The following is a 21,266-nucleotide window of genomic DNA, read 5'->3' as shown; positions in this document are numbered from 1 at the left end:
CCTTATTTATATAATGCGAGCGCGAAGCGCGAGTTAATTTTTTAAACATAATGTATTTTTTCCCTGAAATTTTGAACATTCTAGGCAGTGTGTGTTATCCTGAAAAAGATGTGTATGCAAATGAATAAGTATTACGAACGTGAAGCGCGAGCAGAAATGAACTGATGGAAAAGGGTACTGTTAAAGACTGCTTGCAGTTAGCCATGTAGAAGTAACATATTTTAAAAATCAAATAATGCGAGCTAAATTGTTTTTGACATTTTTACCTAAGGAATGGAAATTCTAAGCACTTTTTGTGACAGAATAGGTATATAACTGAATAATTTATACGAGCGCGGAGCGCGATAGGAAAATTTAGACCTACTGAACGAGACGCTCTATTCAAGTTTTGTAAATCATGTAAAGGATTAATATAATTAATTACATTAATAATGCGAGCGCAGAGCGCTAGCAGAAAATTTCATGTACGTTTTGAACTGATCGAAAAGGTACCTGTTATGGACTGCATGCACTTAGCGATGAAGACGTTACATATTTCAACAATCAAATAATGCAAGCGCGAAGCCCGAGTTGAAAAAAAAAGAAATTTAGACCTAAAAACGGGACACTCTATTCATGTTTTGTAAATCATGAAAAGAATGAGTAATATAGGGGATCTTCATACATTAATAATGCTAGCACACAGTGTGAGCAGAAATTTTTTGATATTGTGATCTGAAACTGGAAAATCATTTAAATAGAGAACAAGATGAGTATCTGAATAAACATGCACCCATGTTTCATATTTAGACCTAGAATCTAGGCATTCTAAATACATCGTTAAACTGTTTGATATTCCGATCTGAAAAAAAGTCAATCTAAGCTCTATATTTCAAGCACTTTGTAGGATATTGTGAAATGGATATGGATCGCATATTATTATTACTTTGAGTTTTAACATAGGACAGGGACATCCTTAGGCCTTAGGACATGCATATGAAAATGATAACTATCTTCCTATTCCTATTGCTAAGAGCGAGATGAAACAAAAGGGACAATTTGATTCTTAAATTTATATCTTATTCATTAATGCCTAATGAGGCGCAAAATCTGATGATATTATGGCCTGAAAACTGGACATTTCAAGCACTTTTTTTAATTATAAATAGGATGCATCAGTTAATATATTTCAACCACTGAATGCGAATCTCGAGCCAACATCTTTGATAAACTGTCATGAAAAGGGGATTTTAAGTAGTTTGTTGAATAATCAATATTGAGACATACATAACTCGCCAGTCAAATTGCGAGCGTGCAGCGCTAGCTGATACGTTTTGAAAATCTGACCTGAAAAGCGATATTTTCAAAACTTAGTGGAATACATGAAAATAATAGGTACCTGCATAAATCAAAATTTTACGAGCAGAAAGTGTTAACATTCAGATCATAACACTAACACTTTTTACAGAGCACTTTTTCAAAATCAATTTGTAGATCACACAAAATAATGAAAGTTTGATTTCCGAGATGAAATTTTGACTATTGACAAGATATGAAAATCACCTAACAGGCAATGCGACCGCGAAGCGCGAGCGAAAATTTTATATAGTGACATGGAAGATTCTTTTTATTTTTTCCAAGTCTTCCCCTCATCTTATTTTATTCACTCCTCTTCTTTTTCTCCTCTCTTTTCCCTCTTTTTTCCCTTTCCCCCTTTTCTCTCTTTCCTTTTCACCCTTTTTTGTTCCGCCAATAGGGGGGGGGGGCGGACCCCTCGACCCCCCCTGGATCCGCCTATGTATCACATTAGATTACAACAAAGCACTATTTGATGTGGGATTTTGAGAAAGGAAAATAAAACCTGCTATTTATTTAATACCTTACAAACTTTTTCTATTGAAAATTGAAAATAAAAGAGGTTGCTGGTCAATGGATGACCTGGCATTAAGATCGAGCTATTTCGAGGAAATTCATAAGCTTGTTATATCAAAATAATTTTGCAGCGCATTTTAGCTGCAATATTCGGCTGAAAGTAATATGAATAAAGTGAGTAAAAAACGTAAACATGTTGTAATGTATAATATACACATATATAGATAGCCTATTATAATATGTATATACATATTAGACTCAAGCCAATAAGGCGTTGCAAGATATTGCAATCATAAGATAATTTCAAGTCTTAAATTCAATCACAATATTTGCAATCGATTGCAGATTTGATTCCTGATACAGGAACGTAAACTGATTTGCTACAGCAAAAGATGATCTTTAGAATATAAAAATGCATGCAACAGAAATTTGCAATTGATTGAAAATATAATTTACACACTAAGGATATATCATCTGAGACTTACGGCATTGTATGAAGCTTGGAAATGAGGTAAGGATGAGAAACACCATTGAAAGTTTTGAACTCGAAAGGAGTTCATTCCGTCCAGATGACGCCATCACAACTAAATGGTGTTTTGAATCATTAGGGTAAACGAATTCATCCTGACTCTACTGGTATGTGGAATCGACCCCCTTGCGCGCACACAAACAATAAACAAAGACGAATGACATGACTGAAAGAACGGTGTATGAGTAACTTTATTTTTAAAAGATAATGATTTTTACATCTTTATCATGTTCGATAAGAAGATTTACATTATACAACACGCTATGAACTAATTAAAGTTGATGGGGAACTATTTGTTTTTACAGAGATGAGCTAGCAAAGAGTTTGACAATATTAGAACGGAAAGTTATTAGCGCAGATAATCTGTTACCAATTAGATTAAAGAGCACCTGCCTCAACTCCAACAACCCCCAGACAAATATATTATCTTATCAACAAACTGTTTTCTAGTAAAAAAAAAACACCAATTTGAATAAGATAATGATGAGGAAATTAAGTTACACCCCTTGGAAATCCTGACAAGATTCTCCGGGTACGCCATGAAGTATCCCCTGCTCATACACAAAACTCTAAATTAAAAAAAAACTTTTTCAGATTACTTCTTCCACTAACCTCTGATCTTATTTGCCGTGCTTGATTTTGTCCATAGTGTTCTAATTTTATCACTCCTTTTATTCTAATTTAACTATGCCATATAGATCTATGAACAATATTACGTTCCAGTTCTCGGAAAATTATATTTACACTCATTTTGTTTTTGTCTTTTTTTTTTCATTTGGCAGGCCGAAGGTGAGGGGGGTATGTTTCGTTCCCGGTAATTTCGACTTAATGAAAATAGGGCCGCTTAATCTGGCACAGTAAACAGCATAGGGGCAAATGAAAGCAGATATGAATTAATAAGGGAAAAAAATCATTTTCTTTAAAGTATAAGCTGCGTTAAATTATTTCTTTACATAAGATATAAAAGTTTTGGGGCTAATTTAAGATAAATTTCAGTTCTGGTAACAATGTCAAAATACACGTAACTAAAACCGAATGCAATAAAATTACCACCGAAGTGATTGAAGAAAAAAATATGTGCCAAATGGCCAGCCGGAAGAAAATGTGTAATTGCTTTCAAATCTTTGAGCAAAGTAAGCATGGAATTTTATCAAATGCCGGGTATTTTTCAAGCGATATTCATACGCTGTCCACATAATGCGTTTCTGTGTTATACAGTGCGTCCCAGAATAAACGAAACCGAGATTTAGCGATCATTTATCATAACTTAATCATAAATAGAATAGATAAATGACCTACCAATTTAAAGCTTAGAATCTCCTCTTTCATCTGATATTACTTAGTTTATTTCTTATTCACGCATGAGTGAGCAAAAACAATTTGAATAAAGGATACCAAAAACTCATTTGGCGAGGGGTATCTGGGTTTCAAAAAGAAAACCACATTTCTGAAAAGTTCGATATCTACTCCTTAATTTAGTACCTCAATTACAGAAAATGGTCAAGAAATAAAAAAGTTCTGGTCATTTGAAATAAGGCTTGTATTTCCATAATTTCATGAGATAAATGTGTTTTCACCGGTTTCCCACAGAAGCTTTCGCATGGTGAACAAAAGATTTAATGCATGACTAATCGTCAACAAAAACGGAGTGTTGAGTAAGTTTGAAAGCAAGCCTGGAGAACCTCTTCATTTTATGAAATTATTGAAATTCAAGCCTTATTTCAAATGACCAGAACTTTGTTATGTCTTGACCATTTTCTGTAATTTAGGTATCAAATTAAAGAGGAGATATTGAACTTTTAAAAAATGTGGTTTTCTTTTTAAAACCCAGATACTCCTCGCCAAATGAGTTTTTGGTATCCTTTCTTCAAATTGTATTTGCTCACTCATGCGTGAATAACAAATAACCTAAGTAATATCAGATGAAAGGGGAGATTCTAAGCTTTAAATTGGTAGGTCATTTGTCTATTTTATCTATGATTAAGTAATGATAAATGATCGCTAAATCTCAGTTTCGTTTTTTCTGGGACGCACTGTATAGTCAATAGTGATCATCAGAATTGTCGGTTTTGAGCTAAGATTTCATGACTCACAAAGATAAGGAGCTAGGGCCTACCAATCTAGATCTTTGATAATGATGGCGACAATTAATCTTGATTTAAAAGACTCACTCATGAAATAATAATTGTCTGGTACGACTACTCTCTTTACCTTTAAAATACCTCATTAAAAAATCACCGGGGTGAGTACTCCGCCCCCTCGATGGTTATCTCCGTCATTATTAGGGCAAGTTTCACGGACCCTGCTGCCCAGTTCCATGTTCAGGTTGTCATGGTTGTAATGACCCGGGGGGGGGGGGAAACTTCCATTGACGAGTGGATACCATACGCGACCATGGGGTCTCGATCTAAAAGCACCCTAAACACTTATTTTCCATATGAAAACGCATCTCTTAACAATTATTGGCGTGTGAAACCCTACCCTCAACAAGTATTGGAAACAAAATGATACTCTTGCGAAGTAATCCCTAAAATGGACCCCTAAACAAGGACAGCGATATTTTATTGTTATGTCACTGGTCCGTTGGTCGTCGGTATCACCTTTACACATCGGCCCCACACCTCGCGCAAATCGGACTCTAAACACGTATGGGGCCAAAAGGACATTGTTTATAAAACATTTTAATTTTGTTTTATCCTCCCCGCAAATTTGACCCTAAACACGTAGCTTTCCTAGCGAAATAGATACCCTTTTTTTATTATTTTAGTGTTTTTGACACCCTTTTCACTTTTCACCTTTTGGTCGCGCATGGTCAATGTGAGTGGCCCCCTCCCCCTACCAGGTGTAATGACAGATATAGCCAGGACTATACCTTCTTTTTTATGAGCTCCCTTTGTCCCCCTATGTTTATTTGCCCTTTGCTGAAATAAAAAGAGCTGAGAAGGAATGGGACGGATGTTCATGAGTGCTGGCGGTAGTAGAAAGTCAAAGTCAGCTAAGATAACCCACCTTTTACATTTTGTTTCTACAAATTAGTCTAGTTTTCCGTAATGTTAAACCTGCTCTATCTCTGGGGTAAGTTGAACACCTAATGCTGCATGGTTGATTTTACTGGGCCGACAATTACTGGAAGAAAATGTATATGAAATAATAAGAATATTACCCCATATATTTACCTATCTTAAAGAACAAAAACAAAAAGAAACAATTGCAAAATCTTGCCAGGGAACAAATTTTTTAAGTAGGGGAAGGCGGGGTAAGTTGAGCATAGGGGCAAGTTGAGCCACCACCCCCAGGCTAATAATGAATGAGTCAGACATTGTGGTGGTGTCATGTATTGATGACCCATTGCATAACCCCTAACCCCACCACTTTGTATTCAACTTTGAAACAAAAAGTACTTTTTAGAGGAAAAATACAAATTTCAGCCAAAAAAGTAAAAAGGGTGTAAAATAGATAAGTGCTTTTTACCCACACACGTCTTTAAATATATATTGAAATAAGAACAATATTGTTAGTCCAGGTATGGATTCTCATTCTTGTCATACTCTTTTACATGAAGAAGAATGCATAGGAAATGTGTGGATGTGAAAATATCGCAATAAGTTTGGACTGGGGTAATTTAAGCCAAATCAACATGGGGCAAGTTGAGCCATGGTAATTCTTATGGTGATGTATAATACAAAAATTAAAAAATGTAAAAGCCATTGATATGCAGGCAGAAAAAACAAATACACGTGACAATTCTTTTACTTTAGAAGATGTTAGTATTTATCCGGGGGGGGGGCACTCGACCAAAAAAGTGGTGGGGGTGTGCCGCGGGCGAGACAAAAAACGGGGGCCTTGGAGCGGGCTTATTGTAAACTGAAGGAGTGTCCTCGGAACGGGCTTCGGAACGACAAATGTTTGTGAAAACGGGGGTCCTTGGAACGGATCACCAGCAGGCGCGTAGCCAGGGGGGCGGTGGGGGCGGTCGCCCCCCCCCAAAACGTCCCCAAAAAGAAAAAAAAAGAAGGGAATAAAGAGAGGAGAAAAGAAGAAGGGAAGGGAGGAAAGGGGACAAAGGTAGCTTTGTGGTTTTTTTTTTTAATTCTTTTTTTTTTCTTAAAAGAGAAACTCTATCACTCTTGCTCTAAATTTATATATGAATTTTTCTTCCGCGCTGCGCGCGGTTAAATGACAATATTGCAATTCTCCATTGTTTCCCCCACCCTTTCTCTAACCCTGTTTTTCCACCTCAGGTATATGTGTTTCTTACCGGTTAAAGTTTAAATGTATCCATTAGGGCATGGAATTAGAGTAAGGCTACGCCAAAGTATATGAAGTTATCTTTTTTTAAATTGATCGCGCAACTTCTGGTCGGGTCGGCTCCGGGCGGGTAAAATTTTATATCAATTTCCACCTCCATAAAGTCAACTTCTCCTGCTTTTCAGCTCATTACCAAACAACCATAATTCTGGGGCAAACAGGTTCCTAAAATTCGCGTCGTATTAGATAAAGAAGTACAATATAATTTTTTTATCAAATTCTATTAAACTTCATGTCATTTCCCTTCACATTCATCTCCTGCCCTGTTTTGCGCCCTCAGTTTGAAATGTTGAATGACACTTAAGTTTCTTTATTATTCAAAATGAAGCACTTCAGGATAAGTCAAAGAAATTAGGAATTCTCTTTTTTTTTAATTTAATTTCAATAAATCACAGAAGTTTCAACTTTCTGCGCACTATTTCCTCATAAAGAAGTTCAATAATCTTAGAAAATCATTTTAATTAGAGCCGATGGTGGTATTAGACGTATCTGCATTATTTTGATGAAACGTCCGCCCTTTGAAATTTCACAGTTTCATTGCTCTGCGCGGGGCTGAATATCTTTCTCCCGGCATATATACACTTCTTCTCCTCTGTTTTGCGAGTTAAAGATATGCACTGTCGCTAAATTGTTTGTAATCAAATCTGATCTTTCCAAGGGAAGTATTCAATATATCTCTGAGAAAACCCTTTAGTCGGGACCCTTTTCATGGCAAAAAAACTGATAAAACGCTTTAGCTTCCGCGCTTCGCGCGAGGGTATTATTATTTTAATTTCCTCCAATGTATTCCTTTTTTGTGCGTTCACAATCACTTTTTGAAAACAAATTAAGGTTCATGAAAACAATGTTCAAAATCACAATGAGTCAAATGAATTGGAGCTGAAATAGGCACTAGAGACAAGAGAGACGGCTCCTTTTCATTTTAATTTATGAAACACCAAAAGCTTCGCGCTTCGCGCGGGAGGGGGAAACTCCCCCTCCCTGCACCCACCCCCTAGGGAGCGCGCTTCGCGCGCTCTTTAAGTGTTGGCACGCTTCGCGTGCATTTACCGCCCCCTCCAAAACCAGCGTGTGAGCTAGTGCGGATGCATCCCTATAGAACGGTCATGCGTGCATGATGCAGCTACCGCGGCCTCCGCCGGGTTCTCTGCGGCCGCTTTTCACCAAAAATTGTAGCTCATTGTAGCAGATCGATGCGATCGGAGCGGCGTAACGAAAAACAGAAGCTTTGGAGCGAATTTCTCTCTTCTTTTTTTCTCGATAAGAAGAAAATGCTATGCCTTGGAGCGGCTTTCTTTGTTCTTTTTCTCAACAAGACAAAAATGATGCCTCGGAACGGAAATTTGAGTGTAAAAATGGGGGTCCCCTCCGCGGCACATTCCCACTATGCATTATATACTGAGTGCCCCCCCCCCCGGGGTATTTATAGAGAATTAGCAAGTGAAAAGACTGTAAATGAAAAATTGACATCCTGGTTCTTCTCGCATACATTTTGTACACAGTTTTTGTGGCTCAACTTACCCCAGACGGTGGCACAACTTACCCCACAGATGGGGCAAGTTTTCGAAGGTCACGATGACTTTCAGTGTGGGGGTAGAAAGTTATATATTGGTGAAAAAGATTTCCCAAGAATCAAATTAAAAGGCAAGGTACTTTTTTTCTACAATATTACTAGTCATATCAATTCTAACATGCAAAAAGTGTCACAACTTACCCCGCCTTCCCCTACCATGCCTACTGTTTTAATTGGTTCTCACCAGAAAAAGCACCGAGAGAAAAAGTAGACATGACGCCCTCTACGTTCGATTATCGAACAGGTAGCTGAACCGATTGTACGCGTACGGAGACTGATTTCACGACAGCAGTGTTCTTTCGCCCTAATTTCTTTAAAGTTCAGAGATTATCGGTAAGGAAACTCTTTTTTAATTTATTAAAAGAAACCACCATCTTCGTTATCCTGTTTACTTTGAATGAGTTTTAACGTTGTATATTCATAAATTTGATGAAGTATTTTCTCCTAGAGGCTAGTGGCGTTGCCATTTGATTTACACGTCCCTTCCCTTGTGAGTGTGACTTTGTGAGGGCACCGTAGACCGTACATTTCATTGCCTTGGGTGATTTAAAGTAGGATGGGGGTCGGGTGTCCGGACAGTATCTTTTTGAAGCCTTCTTTTTTGTCTTTGGATTACACTAAAAATATGAATTAAATACTTGTAATCATCTTCTATTTTGTTCTTTATAATATTTCCTAACATTTTGTGCTAAAATTGATGAAACTTTGCTTGTAATTTTTTCCAAATCATGACTTTCTAAAATTGATCGTCCGGACACACAACAACTGGGTATACGGTGTTTGGTGTTGGTGTTGAGAGCATGAAAAGGCTGCTAAACCGAGCTGAGTTCAGAGGAGCGATACCGATCGCATTATCAATATCCTATGACGTCACGCAACTGCGCTGCGCTGCTGATCATCTCAACTTCACGCGAGAAATTCTCGACGATTGAAAGTGAAATCGGGAGATTCTTATCATAGAATGCACAGGTTAAAATGAAATCACTGCAATAATCAGAAAGCATAAATATTATATTTCATTAAAATGTGTAAAACTGTAATGATTTGCGCTCATCTTAACTGTAATTATATGGGGGTGTTTCATCGTGTTCCCCTCCTGTTCATGAACTACAGTCCCAGGGGGGCCACTTCCATTCACGAGTGGATACCATGCGCGACCATGGGGTCTCGAAAAGCACCCTAAACACGTAATTTCCATATTCTGAAAATGCACCCCTTAACAAGTATTGGCGTGTGAAACCCTACCCTTAACAAGTATTGGAAACAAAACGATACTCCAGTTGGCAAATATTCCACGAAATGAACCCCTAAACAAGTACAGGAATGTTTTATTGTTACGGGTCCTTCGGTCGTCGGCTTAACCTTATTTGGTTTAGTATACGACCCCACCTTCTACACCTCGCGCAAATCGGACTCTAAACACGAAGTTTTGGGGCAAAAAGGACATCCTTTTTAAAACATTTTAATTTTGTTTTATCATCCCCGCAAATTCGACCCTAAAGTAAAACACGTAATTTTCCTAGCGTGAAAAAGACATCCTTTTTACGTGTTTTTTTGGTCGCGCATGGTATCCACTCGCCAATGTAAGTGGCCCCCCCGGGACTACAGTTCATCAACACCGAACTTGAAATCACGATTTCCCCAATCCCTGGGGATTGGTGTTGGTGAATAGGGAAATTGCACGTAGATCGTCAACACCAGCTGTAATGCTCGGTTCAGCAGACATTCAACACCAGCCTTCAACGCGAACTGCCGGAAATACGTCATATTTTCCGAGGTCAATCCCAACACCAGCCTGATTTCAAGTACAGTGTTGTTGCTGGTGTTAACACCAGATTTCAACACCGTACTCGAAATCATCCAATGTGTTTAGATCGAAAATCAGATCGGCAGTTGCTTCTAAAATCGAAATCGAATTGGTGATGTTTGAAAACAAAAGAATACATTAAAATTTTATTTGCGGTTGCGCACATCTTCCTGACAAAGTCACAAAGACAAATGCATTGGAATGGAAGTCGCCAACATGCGCAATCGTTTGGAACATGTTTTAAAACTTAACAAAAGGGTTTTGAGACGTTACTGCCTAAAAATAAACCAAGTGATTTTTACTAGAAAGATAAACAAATGACACATCTAATGAGCAAAGTCGCAAAGGAAAATAAAATGAAAATAATTCTCTTAGATCACAGGGTAATGAACGATCAGCGGGGGACATGTTTTATAAGTATTTTTAGGTGCTAGTGATTTAGGTTAGTTTTGGTTGATTGGTATATTTATGCTTGAATTTATGTAAGAATATTAAATATGGTACTATTGGTAACACAGAGGCGAGCTGCCAAGTAGTACTGATTTTCAGTATTTAGTACTGAAAAATGAGAAGAACACTGATAGTTTCATGTAAAATACTGATTTCTCAAGTTTCAGCTTTACGTGCGGTCCAATGGTATTCTTTGAAAATACTGATTTTCTCACTGAAATACTGATTTTCAGCTTTAAAAATCTGAAATGTTCTTTTTTTGGTTGGCAGCTCTGGTAACACGATGAATGTTGAAGGATTAAAAACATGAGTTATCGGGAGTCATCGGGAGTCATCGCTGAGCCAGATGCCCTGCAGTACATGTAGCATAAACAAATTGATGTCTTATTATTTTCTTATGTAAACTTATTTTCATTTGTCTTGCTATTATCCTCACCGTGGTAGAAATTCTATGGCTACATGTATGTCAAGTAGCTCCAAGATCCAAAATTGTTCGAAGTTGAAATAATAGTTGATCATAACAAATCTTAGAAACAAAAGTAAAAAAAAAGGACGCACCCAATTTGACCTCACTTTCCTGCTCAACCAAACTTACGGTGCGAAACCAGCTGCAGATCGATAGCGATTTTGCCTCTGAAAAATGAAGCATAAACAGCACTCCCAGAACCATGTTTGCGATCAGTGTTTTGAAACGACGTTTGAAAACACTGATTCTGTCTCCGCAATGGAAGCATAAACACACCTGCAATTATCAGAATGGAACAGATATAAACTACTAATTGTATAATTTATTCACTGATAAAAAAAAAACACTAAAAATGAAAGAAATGAATTTAATTTGTGGCAAGTCAGGGGAATAAAAAATTGGATGAAAGAATACCACTAAAGATACTTGTGTCTAACTATGAAATATTAAAGGGTCTGGACCATTATGAATAATAGCAATGTACTGTAATATCAATGTTATAGACGAATGAGGGAATTGTGTATTAAAATAACAGCTATAAGTAAGGATTCTAATACACAAAAACTTTGGATAACAAAGATTACCCGGCAATATGTACATTTTCCAAATATCATATTTGAAACTACAAAGTAATGCAGTATTTCTATTCAATTACTTTGATATTTTCTAGATTTTCTGGACCAGACAACAAGAGCTTGAATTCATCTAGAGTATTCCCAGTCAATTGGTACTTGGAAGAAGGTATGGCTAGTGAAAGCTTCATTGGGAACTATCTGTCCTTAGACTGCGGGCCGGTCCTAGGGACATTCCAAGGTGAAGTTTCTTCTGTGTGCAAGAAAGGACAAACTATCTCTCTTAGGAATGCATTCAGGAATGGAGTCAAGTATGGTGTTCCTGAAGTAACAATGAGGTTCGTTGTAAGACCTTAAAGAAAAATTGAAATTTCTGTCTCTTTGCTTTATTCTAAATTTCTGTCTCTTTGCTTTATATTAAATGACTTTTAACATTTTGAAGAGACATGTTCATTTTTGTGCAATGTGGCTTGCAATCTCCATTGGTTTGTGAAATTTTGAAATAGTTATTTCCATTGATTCACTTAACTTATACATATAAGTTGATAAAAAAAATTACTTGATATCATTTGACATAACATTTTAGTGTGTTGAACTTGATATTTATGAAATCATTTACTGTGAAGATGATACTATTCTAAAGCATTTATGGAGTAAACTGGTAAATCTAAAGATTATTCGTTTATAAGATTGAATTCATTATCAATTAAAACTTACGTGTACTTCATAAAGCACATGTGTGAAAATGTGATCTAAAATTGGATATTCAATAGTAAAATTCAGTATCAACTGCAGGAATGAAAAGAAATCCTGTTCCGGCTTAAAATGTGTATTTTCTTTTTGATATAATATCGCTTCTCAACCATTTGATGAAATTCCAACAGTATATACAAATAAAGCATACTGATTGATAAATTAATCCATTTTGAAATGGTCCTTTACATTATTCCATTCTAAAAGGGTCCTTTGATTTTATGGAAGGTAATAACATTACATAGAAAGGATGCTGACTATTAATTTAGACAAAGAATCCGCATGTACAGTACATATGTAAAACGATGTAATGGTTACTCCCAGTACGCATTTGCGAGGCTGGTATATTAGAATGATAGTCTGATTATAAACACTCTTATTTCAGAGCTTCAGACATCAAAGATCTAAAGATCCTGAAAACAAGTGCTGATTTGAAGGCAGAGGCAGAGAAAAATAGAGCGATCATCAAAGCAGTCAGCTGTAAATCAAAGTCTGAAGCAGTAAATGGAGACGCTGTCTCTAACAACAAAGGTATGTACATTGTACATAGTTATTTTGTAAATCTTATGTATAGAAAATGATTTTTTTTACAGTATTATCTGTTTTGAATTCAGTTGTGGGGTACATGTAAGAATTTAAATGCAGTTTGAAGTTTAAAATGAGGTCTAGAAGATTTTTTGTTAGTTCATGGATTAAGGCTGATTGTTTTTACATGAATTCAGTTCATCTCGCCAAAATGATCCTGTAATGGTTACTTCTACAAAAGCCTTGATTTTCATTGACTACTGAATGATATTTGTTCTCATTGTCCAGATTGTGGACTTATTCTAAAAACTTGTAGGATTCTCAAATGTTTTATTGATATGATGAACTGTCAAAATATATTTGCTTCTACTCACATGTTTATGACTAAAATGGCAAATAAATTATTGTTAATGAGATTTAATTTAATGTGATAATATTAAAAGTGTTATTCATCTGATCATTCGGATTGATGGTATGTTTTTTTTATTGGGAAAGAATTGAAAAGGAGTATACCATGATATAAAAACTGTCTTTGCTCAATTTGCAGACACATCTACCAACAAGCTGAATGGGGAGCTTAGTAAACCCAGTCTGACTGCAGTAAGGAGATCAGGAAATACAGAAAGAGCTCACAGCAAGTCACCCCACAGAAAACCCCCTACAGGAACCTACAAAGAATCAAGTACAGAAGGTGGACAGAAAAACAAACATCAGAACCACCTCAATCACAGCCAACGTTCTGCCTTCCACTCACCAAACCGCAACGAAACCACAGGAACAGACTCCCAGGAGAAAGGGAGGGTTGGGTTCAAAGCAAAGCGCTCTGCGTCGTTTTCGATGCCCCAGGGCAAAGGGGATGATAGTGGCAGACCTGGTAGACCAGGGTTTCAGAGGGTCCATAGTGTGGATGGACTTAGTAGATCAGGTGGGAATGAGAATGCAGGTAGAGATGAGGAAGAATACAGACAAGGAGGAGACAAAGGAAGGAGAAGAACTCATTCTGGTAAGAATGCATCTTTTCTCTTGTTGGGCTATACCATGCCAGAAATTTTCTTGTTTGCTTTGATGCCAATGGCGTCATACTGGTTTAGAAACCAGGGAACTTGTACGCATTAAAAACAAATGAAAAAGTCATAGATTTTTTTCCCCCAACAAATCATGTCTTTAAATATTGAACAACTTTTACCTCTGGATCTCAATCAGTGATTTGTTTTCATGTCCTACACTGTAGTTTGCTGATAAAGTCGGCATCCATAGTATGCTCATATTTGCTGCTGAAAGTGCTTTGTAATCTTAATCATGCAATCGACATGATGATTGACTGCACAGTGATCCCAAAAGCGTTGCATAAGAGGTTCCATGGCCGAGTGGTCTAAGGCGCCTGGCTATACATGGAAAGTCCAGGGTTCGATCCCCGGGCCGTGGCACCTATGCCCATGAGCAAGTCATTAATCTACAATGCTCTTTTATCCTGCTTTCAAATAAATGGAAATGCTTTATGCATGATTGATTACTAGATGTGCACTTGTTTTTTTTTAATTAATAAATAAATAAATCAATAGTCAGTGATGCCAGTTTTCTGTCCCTTTCAAATTTAACATAAGTGCTATGCATTTTCCATTTTTCCCTTTGATCCCACCACAGATTAGCTGGAAATTAAAATACAAAAAAATTGCTCATATTGCCAGAGAGCATCCATAACCATAGAGCTGGATTCATGGCTATAGGGACTTTGCATGCGTAATTTTTGATCAGAAAAGAAATTCAGGCCCTGAAGTCATATGTCACTGGCATCCCTGATTAGTGAATCCCCTTTGAAAGTTATTTTAGTGTGTACATTGCAAAAGTATGATACTAATTGTATGACTTGATATGTTGGGCTTCGATATAGGGAACCACGAGAGCAACCACACACGATCATCGCCTGTCAAGATCAGTGGAGGCAATACCCGCAAGCACAACCGAGGAGGATTCAACTCGCGCAACGCCGAATGCTTCAGTGCCCCTGTGGAAAGCTTCCTCAACGATGATTTTGACTTTGATTCCAACTTTGCCTTGTTTGACAAGGAGAACTTTTATGAAGAGTTGGAGGCCATGGGGGATAATCGGCCTAAGAGACCGGGACCTAGGAATCTTCGCTTCGATGAGAACATTTTAGAGAGGAGGGAATCAGAAGAGGGGAAGAGGATCACATGTCCTGACCCAACTGGCAAGTGGTATCATACAGGTAAGAGAGAGAGACAAAATCCATGCAGCATTCTATTGATCGCTCTTAGGTTACAATAGCATTTATTCGAAAGAAGAGAAATTAATCAGTTTGGAGAGATAAAGTATACAGATCCTGCAACAAGAGCAGTGGCAAGTCTATAAATGGGTGAAAATAATAGACTGTTTTAGAATTTGTAGTGATACATTGTAGCCTTTCGTAAAGGATCAGTAATGTGACTTATACTCCAGTATCGTCCAACATTCCACTATTACGAAAGTAAAGGAGTCATTGAATAGTTTTTTTTTCAACCATAAGAATTCAAATATGGCATTTTCCGCCATGAGAAATCAATTTGGTATCCATTATTGGGCTTTACTTAATTTGTGCGCAATTCCAAGTAAATCATCGTTTGTATCCTTCTTTTTTGCAGATACAGACATGCAGATTCCTGGGATATCACCTGAGTTAAAGGCCAGACTGATGTCATCAGCCATGAAGGTTGGCCATACTGTAGAGAGGAGACTTGAATCAGTTGGACTGTGTGCAGCTCAGGTAGCACTCCAGCTACTAGATAAACAAAGACGGTAAAACTCAGATCTATTCTTACCTGAATCAGAATGTTAATTTTGTCTTTCCCACTGGATGTGAAAGCAATAAGCCTGTTTACTGTTGTAAACTGCGCACGAGCAGAAAAGGGTCATTTGAGATAAATCATGAAGGTGGCTTTCAAATTCACTGACATAGGCATTTGTGATTTGATGATTATTCATGTATTCCTTTCAAAATATTCATTTTATCACATCCAAGCTGAATAGTACTAAATAGAGCCTTCATAATCACTGGTATTTGACAGTAGCCTAAACAATGTGCCAAAGGCAGGCAATAAAACAGATTTCCAAACTTTATCCCTGATGTACTATTCTAGTCACCTGGTCTATACAATGCCTTTTGTTCGTAGAAATTGAATACTCTACCAATAAAGCCTACGCAAAATCCTAATGAAAAGTCACAAAGGTTATTTGAGAAAAGTTGATTATGAGCTAACCGTGAACTGGCTTGTAGTAATGGATCCACCATCCGTCTATTGTCCATCACAAATGTTAAAGGTTACCTGCGAGACTCTTTTCGGTCACTTATAATGCAAGTATGTTGTCCTTGAATAATTCACACCTCTTTTCATGACACCTTGCTTAACAAAGGTTGTGTGATATACACTCTAGCTTTGTTGCATGCAGCATTTCTTCATTTGGGATTCCACAATTGCTCCTCAGATTCCCACGTTGTTTTTTAAAGTTTAATTGGTTGTGGTATCGCATCACTATTTTCTTTACATGTTCAATAATAAAAGACTGAAATACAAAATACTGTTGTGAAGCAGATTTTTATATAGGACTGTACAGAACTTAGTTCAGAGCTTTTCTCCTATAACCAAAATAGCCAATCAAATTTACCAAGCAAATTCCCTGAAATTGCTAAACATGTCTCTAAAAGCCAGGTATGAATAACTTGAAGCAACTTGTAAATAATCAGAAACATCCATATCCTGCTTGATTTTGGATTATTACCTGTCTCTTTTTTCCCCATCATCTCAGAATACATAGCAAGAAGAGAGCCACAGAACCATCGGTAGTAGTCCTATGTGGCCCCCACCTTGAAGGTGCCCAGGGGGTAAGCTGCGCCCGTCATCTTACCTATCATGGGTGTACTGTGACCCTCTTTGTTCCCAACTTTGTCAAGATGCTGGAAGAACTGAGGCAGGAGATGGACCTCTTTGATGCAACCGATGGGCTCAAACTACAGAGCTACAAAGGTACATGTACATGATGTTTTTAAACTCTACCCCCCCCTTTCTTAATGCCTGTGGCATGGAGACTCCCACAGTGTTTTTTGTTCTCTCATTGTGAAAAAAAATCATCTTGCCTCTTTTCAAAGTTGAGAATGCCAGAGGCATTTGGCATTTGTATTATTGATGTAGAATATAAAGTAGATTATCATGTTTCAGTTCTTGTGGATAAGAAAAGCTAGTCACTTTCTCTGGGATATGAATCTGTAGATGCTCTGTATCCTCAGCTCACAATGGATACTACATTGAAAAGACAATTACATGCATATCGCCTCAAATGATAGTTTATCCTATCACTTTCAGCAATAGATACGTTTGCCTATTATCTCTGCGAGTATTGAAAACTCCTTTGAGTTCTAATGAGATTCAACTAATAAAGATGGTTTCACTTTAAAGTTAGAAAGATATTTTAAAAACAATTTGTTAGCTTGAATTTCTCTTCATTACATTTTAATAGGGGAAATAAAGAAAATGAGCTCTCTATTACTCTTGATATGCTGCCAAATTCATATTTTGATTTATAATGGTTAGACCATTTGATGGGTAATTTGTATTTAGTCCCATACATTCATTACTGGTGCAGTGTATGTAACTGCAGCAGTTCGCCAAGTCATTATCATTTGAGTGATTGAAATAATTTACAGCAAACACTGGTGCATGGGTGCATGATATACACCTGTATATCCTTTCCTAATCAGTTTCAGAGAGCCTTTCACAATTCAAACAACCTGGTGGGTGTTTCCAGAGATGCCAAGTTAAAAAAAATGTAATGCGTGCGATTTTCTTGACTCGGCGTCTCTGCGCGCACGCAGCTAGTACTTACACTTGTACGTTTTGAAAAGGGGAGCGTGAGAAATGGGCTTCATCATGATATCGATCCATACTACAAAACCATGCGATGCACGCACGCGATTCATCGTATCACTTACTAGCTGTGTGCTGACTGCACTCTCGATTCATCTCACATGCCCACAGGGGTAGACGCAACGGTGTGCGGGGGCGGTCGGCCAGTGCATATAATCTAGTGAATAATGCTACTTTATCTCTTTTCTTTTCTGTTGGGTCCCGATGTGTGAGAAAAATGGGTGCCATGCGTGAGATCGTGAGATGGACCCTAGATGCGTGAGTCTCACGCACAATGCGTGAGACTTGGTTGCTCTGGTGTTTCATAAACCATTCGTAAAGTTACGCACGACTGGAACATGTTCTTAGGTCATAAATCAATTACACAGTGATATCACATAGCACAAGAAAGGATCACCAGTTGTGCGTAAAGTCATTTGTATCTCTTGAATAGCTTTATGAAACATCCACCTGGTAGGTGTTTCACAAGGAGATAAGTATGACTTTGAGTCAAGCTTTACTGATGACGTTTATCTGTGACCTACCACCCCAAAACCACCAATAAGTCGCCAGGTAAGGTTCTCTGTCAATAGCCAAAATAATAATTTAGTCTCCAAAATCCAAAAATTAAAAAATAACTTACCTGAAAGAGCAATTCTTCTTCATTTTGTGAAAATTTGAAGTTATGAAGTTGAATAAAAGAGAAGATACAAGAGTTTCTTGGACACTACTTTTTCAGACTCATGCTTGAGTGAACCCCAAACTTCAAACCTTGTTTATTCCTTATTTTTTAAAGCTCTTGCTTAATTTCCTCTGCATTCAATCAAGTACTTGTAATGGTTATTGTTGGTCAATTTCAACATATTATATTTCATTTTAATGCTTAGGAAATGATTTTTTTTTCAAGTTTAACAAAAATCTCAATATTCATTTTGGTTGACTTATTGTTGGTTTTGGGATGGCAGTTTACCCCTAATAATATATAAAACACCCAATACGCAGTAGCACGCATCCTCTTAGCATGATCTGTCCAAAGTGGTGGTGCATTTTATACTGGGAATTAAGTGCAACTGTAAGTCATTCGTGCAATCTGTGTGAAACACTCCCTAGAAGTTTTACTCTTGTGTATGATATTGTATATCCCTTCTTCAGATCTTCCCAAGAGCACTGACCTGACTGACATGGTGATCTGTGCTTTGGATACTCCTAATGACACCATCACCCAGGACCAAGCCTGGTATAGGGGTATCCTGCAGTGGCTCTCTGAGACCAACAAGGCGCCCATCCTCTCCGTAGACCCCTCCAACACCCAATCATTTCCAAGCCAGTGGGGTGTCGCAGTAGGTCTTCCTCTTGACTACACCAGTAAGGTTGGAGACTTGTACCTCTGCAGTTCAGGTATTCCCAAGAAGGCGTTCGACGATGTCGGCGTCCGTTACATGTCCCCCTTTAGCCGGGGACTCTTTGTTCACCTGGATGTCTCTTAGCAGTTGATGTGAGATATGTTCGCGTGCAATGGGAAAACATGGGGATGCTGTAAATCACTGTGTATAAGCCACATTCCCCCCCCCCCTCATGTAAGCCTTTATAAGGATACATGGTTTCAATAGGCTTAAATTGCATGGACAGTGAAAGCTCATATGAGATATTAAATCAATATTTCCCAGTGACCAAAGTCAAAGAATAATTTTTGTGAAATTTTAGACAGAAAGTCTATTACATTTACTTTGTTGTATATCTTCACCTGGATATCAATAATTTAGTTCTGTGATATATCTATATTCCTTTCTAAAAAATCTGGCTATTTCTGTTAAAGGATACATGTCTATAGCTTAAATATGCATGGAAAGTTCTTTGTAAAAATAAAATGCATTTACTATAAATCATAATCAGTCATGAGAGGCTAGTATTATTAGTAACTTTATTTTATTCCCATTTTTTCTTCTTTTTTCCCCTCTCTATTATTGACTATTCTTCATCATCAAAGATGATATTTATTCTCATTGCTACAAAAGGAAATTATAATTTTTCCTATAAATCTAGAAAGTTTACACATTTTACATCGCCCAATAACCAGTGATGTGATAAATATTTGTAGCATAAGCATGCCTCCGTCAGTATATATATATTTTTTTAAATAATAGTCGTTTGCTATATACACAGTGATATACAGTACCCCGTTATCAGGGTTTTGGATAATTCTGCTCTAATAAATGCATGTTCCTTTCCAGGAAAAACAAATCGAGAATTACAGAAATCATATTTTTAAAACAATGTATATTAATCCAATAAAGGAGAGAGAAGCAAGTTATGTTGGAGAAATTACACCTTAACATTTCAAACAGTAATTGACTTGGAGAGAAGTGTGTTTACATATTTGATAATACTGCATTTTCAAAATGAGGTTTGTCAACCATAAAGGCTCCAAACTATATTTTTAGATATACGGAGTTATTTTTCTCTTGCATTTTTATGTTCAATACAGTGAGAAATAGAGCTTTGTGTCAGTGTTTTTTTTGTTTGATTTTTTTTTTTTTTTTGGGGGAGAGTGGGGGGGGGTCAAGCTCCACATTGTTTCAAGCTCTGCATTGATGTTTCAACTATAACAAAATTAGTGTGCATGGAAAAATCTTGAACTTGAAGCTAAATGTCTATAGGCAAGTTGAAATTTTCTTGAATTTGTTTGACTCCCTTACCTGAGATATGTTTATCTATCTCCTCAGATTATATTTTTTTTGTCATTTAAAAAATCTTGCTTATAGAAAAATGTGTTATGGTGATGCCAAAGCAACCAATATTAAGTAAGATATTTTTAACCATTTATTTTTTTCGTTGTTGCCCAGTTATTATATGTTAGAAGAGTGTCATTTGAACTCTATAAGGATTATTTTGGAAACAACTAGTACCGTATGCTATTTTCGCATAATGTGATGTACATGTAGAAGGTCATTATGGTCTTTTAAAAGGCATGGAAAAAATGAAGAATGTGCCTTTTTTAATGCATTCTTTACATGTATTCACGTAAATTTAAATTAAATACCAAAATTTTGTGGCTGAAAACGGGCATTATATTTGTTATTGCCATTAAAAGATTATTGTGAGTTATTTTTTTTTCAAATAAAAAAAGAGCTAAATTTTCATTAGCTTAGTATGATTCACATGTAGGATTTCTTATGGATGTACAAGTATTCACTTGTGGTGAATTAAAAAAATATGTACAAATCCTTCATGTAATTGTAATTGTAAGATAACTTACTCTTATTCTGATGAGTAAAACTTTTTCAAGTTTGATATATATTTTTTGTATGAAATCTAAACAAAACATTCAAATGAAAATATGCAAGAAATCTCTCAAATGAATATGCATATATGTATGTAACTCCTTTGCATAGTGCTATGAAATGACTTTTAGTCATTTTATAGCACAGTAAAATTGTTTATTGTAGAGGTGTTGTGGCTCAGTGGATAAGTCTTCGGACTTTGAACCACAAGGTCCGGGGTTCAAATCCCACCGCAGCACTAGTGCCCTTTGGCAAG

The 21,266-nt window shown here is 36.9% G+C and overlaps 1 protein-coding gene across 2 annotated transcripts; it reads left to right on the top strand.

Annotated features, from left to right (window-relative positions):
• The first annotated feature begins 8,512 nt into the window (after positions 1 to 8,512).
• On the top strand, positions 8,513 to 20,658 carry LOC121415502 (enhancer of mRNA-decapping protein 3-like). Of its 2 annotated transcripts, none has more exons than XM_041608708.1 (8): positions 8,513 to 8,594; positions 11,655 to 11,894; positions 12,695 to 12,835; positions 13,380 to 13,837; positions 14,726 to 15,061; positions 15,474 to 15,627; positions 16,636 to 16,853; positions 18,882 to 20,658. In XM_041608708.1, exons 2-8 carry the CDS (start codon positions 11,728 to 11,730, stop codon positions 19,214 to 19,216), a joined length of 1,809 nt encoding a protein of 602 aa, XP_041464642.1. In that variant the 5' UTR covers positions 8,513 to 8,594; positions 11,655 to 11,727; the 3' UTR covers positions 19,217 to 20,658. The 2 variants fall into 2 exon arrangements, with proteins under 2 accessions (XP_041464642.1, XP_041464641.1); XM_041608707.1 differs by having other exon boundaries at positions 12,695 to 12,840; positions 13,382 to 13,837.
• The last annotated feature ends 608 nt before the right edge of the window (positions 20,659 to 21,266 follow it).

The sequence above is a fragment of the Lytechinus variegatus genome, chromosome 5 (assembly GCF_018143015.1).
Source record: "Lytechinus variegatus isolate NC3 chromosome 5, Lvar_3.0, whole genome shotgun sequence".
Lineage (NCBI taxonomy): Eukaryota > Metazoa > Echinodermata > Echinoidea > Temnopleuroida > Toxopneustidae > Lytechinus > Lytechinus variegatus.
This window is presented reverse-complemented; position numbering and strand designations above follow the sequence as displayed.

Bases quoted from the DNA above. Each gene is read 5' to 3' on its own strand.
- LOC121415502 (XM_041608707.1), top strand. From the start codon at position 11,728: ATGGCTAGTGAAAGCTTCATTGGGAACTATCTGTCCTTAGACTGCGGG. The intron at 12,841-13,381 runs GTATGTACATTG...CTCAATTTGCAG, and splicing joins CGCTGTCTCTAACAACAAAG to ACACATCTACCAACAAGCTG. The intron at 13,838-14,725 runs GTAAGAATGCAT...GCTTCGATATAG, and splicing joins AAGGAGAAGAACTCATTCTG to GGAACCACGAGAGCAACCAC.